This window comes from Caloenas nicobarica, chromosome 24 (assembly GCF_036013445.1).
Source record: "Caloenas nicobarica isolate bCalNic1 chromosome 24, bCalNic1.hap1, whole genome shotgun sequence".
Lineage (NCBI taxonomy): Eukaryota > Metazoa > Chordata > Aves > Columbiformes > Columbidae > Caloenas > Caloenas nicobarica.
In genome coordinates this window covers 2855100-2865188 of record NC_088268.1, presented here as the reverse complement: position 1 = coordinate 2865188, position 10089 = coordinate 2855100, and the positions used below count along the sequence as shown (strand labels likewise).

The 10089-nt window shown below is 57.6% G+C and overlaps 1 protein-coding gene across 2 annotated transcripts; it reads right to left on the bottom strand.

Annotated features, from left to right (window-relative positions):
- Nucleotides 1-82: 82 nt before the first annotated feature.
- Nucleotides 83-9763, bottom strand: FTSJ3 (FtsJ RNA 2'-O-methyltransferase 3). 2 transcript variants are annotated; one of them, XM_065650826.1, is made up of 22 exons: nucleotides 9711-9763; nucleotides 9453-9578; nucleotides 9256-9361; nucleotides 9079-9125; nucleotides 7898-7977; nucleotides 7616-7715; nucleotides 7290-7484; nucleotides 7095-7210; nucleotides 6449-6553; nucleotides 5596-5696; nucleotides 5441-5521; nucleotides 5201-5359; nucleotides 4469-4604; nucleotides 4158-4363; nucleotides 3940-4060; nucleotides 3755-3848; nucleotides 3383-3527; nucleotides 3207-3283; nucleotides 1903-2005; nucleotides 1589-1772; nucleotides 1413-1507; nucleotides 83-685 (listed from the first exon to the last, which is right to left on the bottom strand). In XM_065650826.1, the coding sequence occupies exons 2-22, from the start codon at nucleotides 9517-9519 to the stop codon at nucleotides 496-498; spliced, it is 2508 nt and encodes an 835-aa protein (XP_065506898.1). In that variant the 5' UTR covers nucleotides 9520-9578; nucleotides 9711-9763; the 3' UTR covers nucleotides 83-495. The 2 variants fall into 2 exon arrangements, with proteins under 2 accessions (XP_065506898.1, XP_065506900.1); XM_065650828.1 differs by having other exon boundaries at nucleotides 3383-3524.
- Between the last annotated feature and the right edge of the window lie 326 nt (nucleotides 9764-10089).

Below are 10089 nucleotides of genomic sequence, written 5' to 3'. Positions count from 1 at the left end.
GGGGTACGGATGGAGGAGGGTGGGGACAGGCCGGTGGGGATGGTCACAGCACAGGCCCCTCGCCACATCAGGACACGTCCTGGGACATCCTCAGACTGGAGTTTAATTCTGCTGTAACTGAGGAGCTGCTCTCTGCAGGCCGTCCTGCAACTGCGGTGACAAATGTGGCCCAGGGAGCTGTCCCCAAGCCACAACCTCACTGGGGACAGCAAGGGCTGGCATGGATGCTCGTGCCACCTCCACTGGGCCAGAGTCTCCCAGCAGCCGGCAATGGTGAGAGATCCAGAGATGGAAGGGGGTCGATGCTACAGCGCTGAGGCCAAATAAAACCTTCCTGTCCCAACAGAGGACAGGAGGCAACGTCACATCAAGGCACAGACTGTCAGGATGCGTGGTTAAGTCCCTGTCCCCACGATAGGGGACAGCAGCAGGGCGAGCTGGCTGCCCCCAAGGGCAGCCCTGCCACAGGAAGCAGAGTCCCTGGCCGGTCCCACATCACTTGTGGCGTTTTTTCTTCTGTTCTTTGCGCTTCTGAGCTCTCACATCCTTCTTCAGGCGACTGTCGACGACCTTGAACTGACCCTTGACACCGGGAGGACGGCGCACTCGGCGTCCCACGCCTTTCTTAGCCACCAAGTAGGTGACCTGCCGCTTCTCCTTGGCCAGCCCAGCCTTCTTGTAGATGCTGTGGGAGATTGGCAAAAGGTGAGACCGACAGCCCAGCAACCCCACCCAGCTCTAGCTCCGTATGCAAAGACCAGTATTGGGTCCCACTGCTCCGCCAGGACTTCGTGCCCCAGGACAGGGCTCCTGTTCCTGCTCTCCCACCCCACAGCTGCACCTGAGCTGCAGATGTCACGGAATCATTTTGGTAGGAAAAGATCCTGAAGATCATCGAGTCCAACCGTTCCCCACCCCTGGCACTACCCCATATCCCTGAGAACCTCATGTCCGTCTGTCCAACCCCTCCGGGGATGGTGACTCCACCACTGCCCTGGGCAGCCTGTTCCAATGCCCCACAGCCCTTTGGGGAAGAAATTGTTCCCCAGATCCAACCTCAACCTCCCCTGGCGCAACTTGAGGCCGTTTCCTCTGCTCCTGGCGCTTGTTCCTGGGGAGCAGAGCCCGACCCCCCCTGGCTCCAAGCTCCTTTCAGGCAGGTCAGAGATCAGAAGGTCTCCCCTCAGCTCCTGTTCTCCAGCTGAACCCCCAGCTCCCTCAGCCGCTCCCATCACACTTGTGCTCCAGCCCCTTCCCCAGCTCCGTTCCCTTCTCTGAACTTGCTCCAGCACCTCAAGGCCTTTCTTGTCATGAGGAGCCCAGAGACGAACCCAGGATTCGAGTATTCACAATGTCCCTGTGATTGAGCCCAGCAAAACACGAAGGATCTGGCTCCCAGCATCACCACTCACCGCCGCAGCTGCGCCACCTTCTCCCTCTCTGAAATATCCACCGTGTTCACCACGGCCTCCGCTTTCTTCTTCATCTGCTCCATCTTCTTCAGCATCTGTGGGGACAGCGAGGGTGAGGGACAAGGCGGGACAGAGCACCCGGGAGAGGAACAGTCCATGTTCACAGCCCCACTCACCCGCCGCTTCTTTCGCGCCTTGGCCTCCGCCACCTTCTTGATGGGGCGGGCGTTGATCTCGCGCCAGCGCTGCCGATACGCCTCCACCGTCTGCCGGTCCACGGGGATCTGCTTGCGCCGGTGCTGCTTCTCCTCCTCCGTGAACCACTCCGGCAGCTCGCCCTCCTCCTCGTTGAAGGAATACCTGGTGGGGGGACGACTCGGGTGAGTTGTGAGCGGGACATGAGGTCCCCACAGCAATATCTGCCAACCCGTGGCCTGGCTCCTGTTTGGGGACTGAACGCTGCTCCTCCTGCCACCGCAACCGCACGTACCTGTTGAAGGAGTCGTCGATCAGGTCCCGACGGGCTTTTTTGGAGGTGGCGATGACGGAGCCGAGCGCTAGCCCCTCCGCATCCAGGACACGGGCTCTTTTCACTGCAGCAGATGGAGAGATCAGAGAATCATCGAATGGCCTGAGCTGGAAGGGACCCACAAGGATCGAGTCCAACTCCTGTCCCTGGATAGGACAGCCCCAAAATTCACACCGTGTGTCAAAGAAAGCAATGTGAAAACCAAACTAAATGCTTCAAGAAAAGGGTATCTTGCCTACTTTGAAAAATAAATAAAATGTTTTCAATCAAATAACATGTACAAGGAGACCTTTTTGAAAAACATTTGCCAGCTACTCAGATACAGACGCTTATTTTTGCCTCTACCAGAAACTTGCTGGAGCGAGTTGAGAGAAGGGAACGGAGCTGGTGAAGGGCTGGAGCACAAGTGTGATGGGAGCGGCTGAGGGAGCTGGGGGTTCAGCTGGAGAACAGGAGCTGAGGGGAGACCTTCTGATCTCTGACCTGCCTGAAAGGAGCTTGGAGCCAAGGGGGGTCGGGCTCTGCTCCCTGGTAACCCACAGTCAACAGGGAGACAAAAAATCTTTTCAATCAAATAACATCTACAAGGAGATCTTTTTGAAAAACATTTGCCAGCTACTCAGATTTCAGCCACTTATTTTTGCCTTTACCCAAAAAAACCCCACCAGTAAGCCAACAAAAACCAGCTCCCCTACCCTGCAGCTCTGTGTACTACGGTAGGAACAAGACTTCCACAGCTAACAGGGAGACCAGACCACTATGAAACAGTGAGAAATCAAAACGTAGCTGCGTAGGCCTATTAAATAATCAGTTAAGACTTAAAGAAAAGCAAAGCCAGCACTATTTTATATATTAATACCAAAACACAAGACTGCAAGCCTTAAAAATCCTTTGGAGTGACCCAGCCAGGCTGGTTATAGAATCATAGAATCATTTTGGTTTGGAAAGACCCTCAAGATCATCAAGTCCAACCGTTCCCCCACCCCTGGCACTGCCTCATGTCCCTGAGAACCTCATCTCCGTCTGTCCAACCCCTCCAGGCGGTGACTCCACCACTGCCCTGGGCAGTCTGTTCCAATGCCCCACAGCCCTTTCCATGAAAAATTTTTTCCTAACAGTGGTAGGTTCAGTAGTGTTTGGAAAAGATTAAAGCCTTGAGACCCAAGGAGCAGCATGCAGTCCTGGAACCCAGAAAAGCCTGGTCTGACCCTGCCTCCTGTCCCCAAAAAGGGACTCCCACGGGTGCAGACAGTTCCTTCACTCACCCGGGTTCTCAATGGGCACCACCTCGAAGCCACATGGCTCCACACGGCCCCGCTTCCTCCCCACCGGTGTGGGTGGGCTGTGGAGAGAAAAAAGTGGTCAGGGATGGGGTCCTCACCCCCTACTCAGCTCTGCAGGGCTGCGGAGCTGGGGGGGAACATCCCCAATCCCCCCTCACCTCTCATCGTCGCTGCTGGTGTCGTCGTTGCTGCTCTGATTGTCTTGCACGTTATCGGCATCGGGTCTTGCGTCTGCGGCAGGCGGGGGCTCGGCTGGAGCCTCCTCCTGGGGAACCACCGTCGTCTTCTGCCCTTTTCTCGCTGCTTTGGGGAACAAGAACCGCTTGGGTGAGGAAGAGTTGAGGCAAAGACCCCTGCAGGTCATTCCTCTAGAGACCCAGATCATTAATGCTGCATTATTGCCAGCTCAGTAATTGGGTAATGGAAGCAACCCCTGGAGATCTCTGGTTGTGCTCAGAGCAGCGTCCACGTCGCAGTTTGACCCAGTGCCCCAGACGGGTCGTGGGGCTGCCCCTGCGCCCCCTGCTCACCTCTCTGTGCCTCGCGCTGTTTCTCAGCCAACATCTGCGACTGCCCCAGCTCTAGGTCCTCATCCGCGTCATCCTCGATGCCGGCAAAGGCGTCCTGGGGACGGGGAGCAGCTGGTGAGGGGACACGGGGCAGCCCTGGGGTCATGCTGGGGTGACACTGCCCTGTTTGCATCAGCACAACTCACCTTCCCGAACCACAGGCTGGTTTGTCGTTCCTCCAGCACCGACTTCTCCTCCAGAGGTACCAGCAAGGGATTTTTCTCTTCCTCCTCTTCTTCCTCTTCCTCCTTCTGCTTAAACTTCCCCCTGTAACAAAGAGCAGCAGGATTAGTGTCCCCCAGCCAGGACGAGGTGCGTGTACCCGCTGCCGGACACCAGGGCTGCTCCCAGGGAGGCCGCTCACCTCTTCGCACTCTGCTCTCGCCTCTCCCGCTCCAGCCGCCGCTGACGAGCTTCTATCTCAAGCAGCTCCTCTGGGTCGAGGTCGCTGGCCAGGGATACATCATCCTCTTCCTCATGATCCGAGACGTAAATGTCATCGTCCCCAGGTCCTATCTCTAACAGAGCGTCTGCCGAAGCCATGTCCCCACGGGTCATCTCATTCAGCAGCTGCAATGAAAGCAAGACTGGAGTCACACACTACAGATCATCAGCCATGTGCCTGTCGCTGCCACTGACAGATCCAGGGGCCCAGTGTCCCCCTGCCCCACATACCGGTGTCCTGCCGATAGTCCGGAGGGAGAACATGCTGGTGTCACCATCATCAGCTATGGAGACACCAGGGAGGTCCATCTTCAGCTCCACACGCTCCCGCTGCTTCCGCTGTTCTTTCAGGATCTTCTTCTTCTTTCTGGAGAAGAATCACAGAACAGTTTGGGCTGAAGGAACCTTCCCAGCTCCCCCAGTGCCCCCCCTGCCATGAGCAGGGACATCTGCACCAGCTCAGGTTGCTCAGAGCCCCGTCCAGCCTGGCCTGGGATGTCTCCAGGGATGGTTCAGCCACCACCTCTCTGGCCAACCTGGGCCAGGCTCTCACCACCCTCAGGGCCAACAATTCCTTCCTCATGTCCAGCCTGAATCTCCCTCCTTTAGTTTCAAACCATCACCCCTTGTCCTGTTGCAATAGGCCCTGCTCAGAAGTCTGTCCCCATCTTTATTCTCAGCCTCTTTTAAGGAGGAGGCAAAGGAACGAGGCCACCTCCCTCCCCCCGGCTCAGCCACTGCCACATCAGTGCCAGATCCCCCCTAGGACTGGGGACCCAGCAGCACCGTCACCCCCCTGTGACGGGTCCCCAGCGCCAGGGCAAAGGGGACAGACACAAGCGTGGAACAGCCATGTCACCTGCCTGAAAACGACCCTGAGGACCCCAGAGCCACAGACGCCACAACCAGCCGCTGTCCCCATGGCTGGAGCCCCCCGGTTCTGCTCATCTGAACTCTTTTTACCTCTTTAACTCCGCCAGCTCCTTGGCCTTCATCTCTGCCAATGCCAGCTCTACCTCCTCCTCTTCCTCTTTCACCTCCTCATCCGCTGTGGCTCTTGGCGACGACTTTTTCTTCTTCTCCTCCTCCTCTTTGCCTTCCTCCTCCTCACCGGAGCTCAGGCTGCCCAAGGAAAAGAGCTCAGAGTCTCTCTCCTGGCAGCCAGCCCATTCCGCCACCCCATGGCCAGCCCTGTATTCCTACTTGATATCCAGCTCCTTCGCCTGCTCTTTCAGCTTTTTGGCCAAGAAACGCCGCAGCTTCGTCCTCCAGTTCAGCAGAGCTCTGTGCGGGGAGGTGAACTGTCAGAGACATGCCTCAGGGCCGGTGTAACGTCCCATCCCAGTCCCACCCAGTACCTGAGCTCTTTGCGGCCCAGCACGCGGATGTCCTTGCAGCACTGCCGCAGCTCCTCCGTGGTGGAACTGTGATTCTCCAGCTCCCCGTCCCCCAGTGTGATCTGGATAGAGCGGAGGGAGATTAATTAAGCATGGACAGAATCACAGAATCAAGACCATCACTGTTAACCTATCCCTGGCACTGCCCCATGTCCTGAGAACCTCATCTCCGTCTGTCCAACCCCTCCAGGGATGGTGACTCCAGCACTGCCCTGGGCAGCCTGTTCCAATGCCCCACAGCCCTTGGGGGAAGAAATTGTTCCCCAGATCCAACCTCAACCTCCCCTGGCGCAACTTGAGGCCGTTTCCTCTGCTCCTGGCGCTTGTTCCTGGGGAGCAGAGCCCGACCCCCCCCGGCTCCCAGCTCCTTTCAGGCAGGTCAGAGATCAGAAGGTCTCCCCTCAGCTCCTGTTCTCCAGGCTGAACCCCCAACTCCCTCAGCCGCTCCCATCACACTTGCGCTCCAGCCCCTCACCAGCTCTGTTCCCTTCTCTCAACTCGTTCCAGCACCTCAAAGGCTTTCTTGGTGTGAGGGGCCCAAAACTGTCCCCAAGATTCGAGGTTTGGCCTCCTCAGTGCCCAGCACAGGGGCCAGTCCCTGCCCTGGGCCTGCTGGTCACAGTATCTACATCAAGTCTCTTTCTTTGGTAAGAATAATCAGCTTATAAAATACAGAATGACTGGCTAAACTCCAGGCAGGCTCCTGGACACAAACAGAGCCATCGCTGGGGCCTCTGGCTCCCTCTTTTAATTTCTGTGCACTCCTGGGTACATCTCTGAGGCCACCAAAATCCACCTCACCTCAGGCACTCACCTCGTTGGCCTTGGAGAGGAAATCCACGGGGTTGGGAGCCTTGAGAAAGTCCATCAGGGTGAAGCGGTGGTAGAGGGTGGTGTCACCATCTGCGTAACCTTCTGCCTGCGGGAGAAAAGTGCTGTTTGAGTTGCTGCAGGGCACAAAACCAGCTTCGACCGTCCCCAAAGGATGAATGATGTCACGGAACCCGTGTCTTGCTGTGGTGTCCACCTTAATGCGGCCGCAGGACTTAAGGACAAGTGCAGGTCACCAGGTCCGGCCTGCCAGCTCCGTGATGTAACCCAGTCCCGCCTCAGACACCCAAAGGTGACAGTGACACATTTGTGAAGCTCCATGCCCAGCTGAGGCCACTTGTCGCATCCTTTAGCATCCTGTGTCCCAAAGACACCTCACAGAGACACAAACCCAGCGGCCAGTGACTGCAGGGAGGGTTTTACTGACCCATCCCCAGCCTCGCAACTCAGTCACTGCTTCCCCATCACCCTTTAAGGCTGTAAACCTCCCCAAAATGGCTCTTCTGGCACTTTGCATCCCCAGACCTTTCATTTTTCTGAGAAACTTCATTTATTATGATCTCTTTGGCCCCAGTCCCAGCACATTTAGCATGTGCTTGGCCTTGCTGCCCAGCGAAACGAGCTCATACCTTCGGTTTCTTCTTGCTGACCAGCTCACTGACAGACTTGGTCTGAACCTCCACCTCCTTGAAGGCGTATTTTGGGTCAAAAAATTTGCTGTCGATTTTGTCAGGAGCCTGATAACCTGCAACGGAGAAACCAGAGACATCAGCGGGTCTTTCCCAGCCCCATCCCCACAGCTGCAGGTTCCCCCGGTTGCTCACCCTGACACACCACGAAGATCTCAGCGGATTCGTTGCGGGACGCCTGGGGTTTGGTGGCCTGGACCTTGCTGAAGAACTGCTGGAAGATCCAGAGGAGTGGCTGGTAGTCCCGGGAACGAAACACCTTGGTGATGAACCACCCGCCTTTGCAGAGGAACTCGCAGGCCAGTTTCAGGGCCATGAGAGTCAGGTTGGCTGGAGGGGGAAGGAAAAAGAGCAGTCAGGGGTTGTCACCGTCCCCACCGCCCAGCTCCCTGTCACACAGCACACAATTTGCCCCCTGCCCTGTGTCCCCCCAGACTGGGAAAGCCCCAGGCGGGCCCCACCTTGGGAGTAGGCGTCGTGCACCCAGCTGGCTCCCACATTGGGCGCTCCATCGTTCAGCACCACGTCCACCTTCCAGGTCTGCAGCTCCTTGCGCAGGGCCTGAGGAACAGGGACAGATGTTGGTCCCACCCCAGGTCCTCCCAACAGTTCACTTTCCCCCCTCCACAAACCCCAGTTGGGCAGGTGAGGGGACATGGGGTGATGCCCACCCCCCTCCTAGAGGAACCTGCTGAGATCCAGATGGGCGTGTGACACTCAGGGAAGGGGACACGGGTTTGTACCTGGCGGCACTTCTCGGTGGTGATGTCCTCCTGCAGCGTCACCACGTTGGGAATGGGCTTGATGGGGACCAAGTCTACTCCTGGAGTGAGGAAGAGATGTGAGCACCGAAACCCCCCCAAAATTGGGCTCCAGCCTGTCCCACGGGGCTTCCCACTTCCCCCTCCTCCTGCTGGGATCCCCAGCTCAGGATCACAGAAGGGTTTGGGTTGAAGGGACCTTAAAGCTCCCCCAGTGCCCCCCCTGCCCTGAGCAGGGACATCTGCACCAGCTCAGGTTGCTCAGAGCCCCGTCCAGCCTGGCCTGGGATGTCTCCAGGGATGGTTCAGCCACCACCTCTCTGGCCAACCTGGGCCAGGCTCTCACCACCCTCAGGGACAACAATTCCTTCCTCATGTCCAGCCTGAATCTCCCTCCTTTAGTTTCAAACCATCACCCCTTGTCCTATTGCAACAAGCCCTGCTCAAAAGTCTGTCCCCATCTTTCTTCTCGGCCCCTTTTAAGTCCAGAAAGGCCACAATAAGGTCTCCCCGGCGCCAGATCCCTCTTGTAGTAAATGTTAGAGCGACCTAGTGATTCCTGTTGCTAGTTAAATGGGATGGCAGATGGCTCATGTTATTGATAAGGATGTTCTGAGTCTATTTTGAGGAAACCAGATGTACCGAAACACAGGAACAGGAACAGATAAATCGTGGACTGAAGGACAAGAAGATGACCAAATGGGGGAGATAATAGAAACATCAGCCAAAGCCAGAAGGACAGTGATTTTTTTCTACAAGGACCCCCGAGTTCAGATAAAGGACAAACTGAGCAAGATGAGAGCCTTCATCCTGACGACCACCGGATGGGGAGAGAAGACCCTAACACCAAGACAGAGCGTGCGTACCTATTAGTATGAGTATGTATTAGTAGGTGGGATAATTCCCAAAATAGAGAATTGTAATAACAAAGCGGGGGTATATAATGACCACTAAAAACTTTGTCAGCTATGCGTGTAGGTGGAACGCAGATTCCCCACGCACCCAGCGCTGCTTTGCTTATCTCTACTACAATAAACTTCTCTTGAGCATAGACTCTGTCTGTATTGAGTAAGTTTATCTATCACACTCTTCTCCAGTCACATCCAAGGACTGCGTGGAGGTCCCTGTCCCCTCAGGCCACCCCACCATGTCCCATCACTTACCAATGATCAAGCTGGAAACCGGCATGAATTTAGAAGCCACCTGCAGCCTGGGAAGCACAGAGAGAATCAGAGCTCCAGCAGGATGCCAGCACAGCCCCCAGTTCCAAACGCTGCCACCCGTGCAGTAGGTGACACCGGGTGACACCGGCTGCGCCCCGGGGACCCCCCAGCACTCACCACCCGCCGGGGGCCGCGCACAGGTCCAGCAGCGCCCGGGCCTTCTGCAGGAACTGGAACTTGCGGTTGAGCTGGAGCAGCTTGAAGGAGGAGCGGGAGCGGAATCCTGCGGGAGGGAGAGCACAGGGTACCGGTTACCGGGGCTCTGGGTTCCCGCGGTTCTGGGGCCGCAGCCCCCCGGTCCCGCAGCCCCTCACCCGTCTCCTTGGCCAGGTGGTAGAACTTGTCCCTCCGGCTCTTGCCCAATTTGCTCTTCTTGCCCATGGTGGCGGCGGGTGGGCCTCCCCGCGGGGCCGAGGCCTGCTGGCGGCACCGGCACAGGCCTGCGGGAAACACCGGGGGTGAGCGGGGCGGACGGGCCGGTGTCCCCCGCCGCCTCCCCAGGAGAACCCAGCGGCCTCCTCGGACCCCTCGCTGTTCCCATCCCGGCCCCGCGTCCCCCCCCGACGCCTCACGGTCACGATCGCGATCCCGGTCCCGGTCCCGCCGCCACGTGCCCACAGCGCCTTCCCGGCGTGCCCCGCGCGAGCCGCCCCACTTCCGCTCTCCCTCTCCGCCATCTTGGGAGTGGCGCGTCCCCGCCGCCGTGGCCAGGCAGGGCTGCCGCAGGCAGGAGAAGGAGGAACGGTAACAGGCCCCCTCGGGGGCGCGTCTAGACTTTGTTCTTGCATCTTTAGTGATTCCACATACGGAAAAATCAGGCTTGACCGTACCAATATGGCGTCAAGAATACGACCCGAGCCGTTCTCTAGTGCGCATGCGCATTCCGCCGCTCGGGGCGGATGGGAGGGGGTGTGTTCGGTGTCTGCGGCTCGACGCGGAGAGGAAGTGACA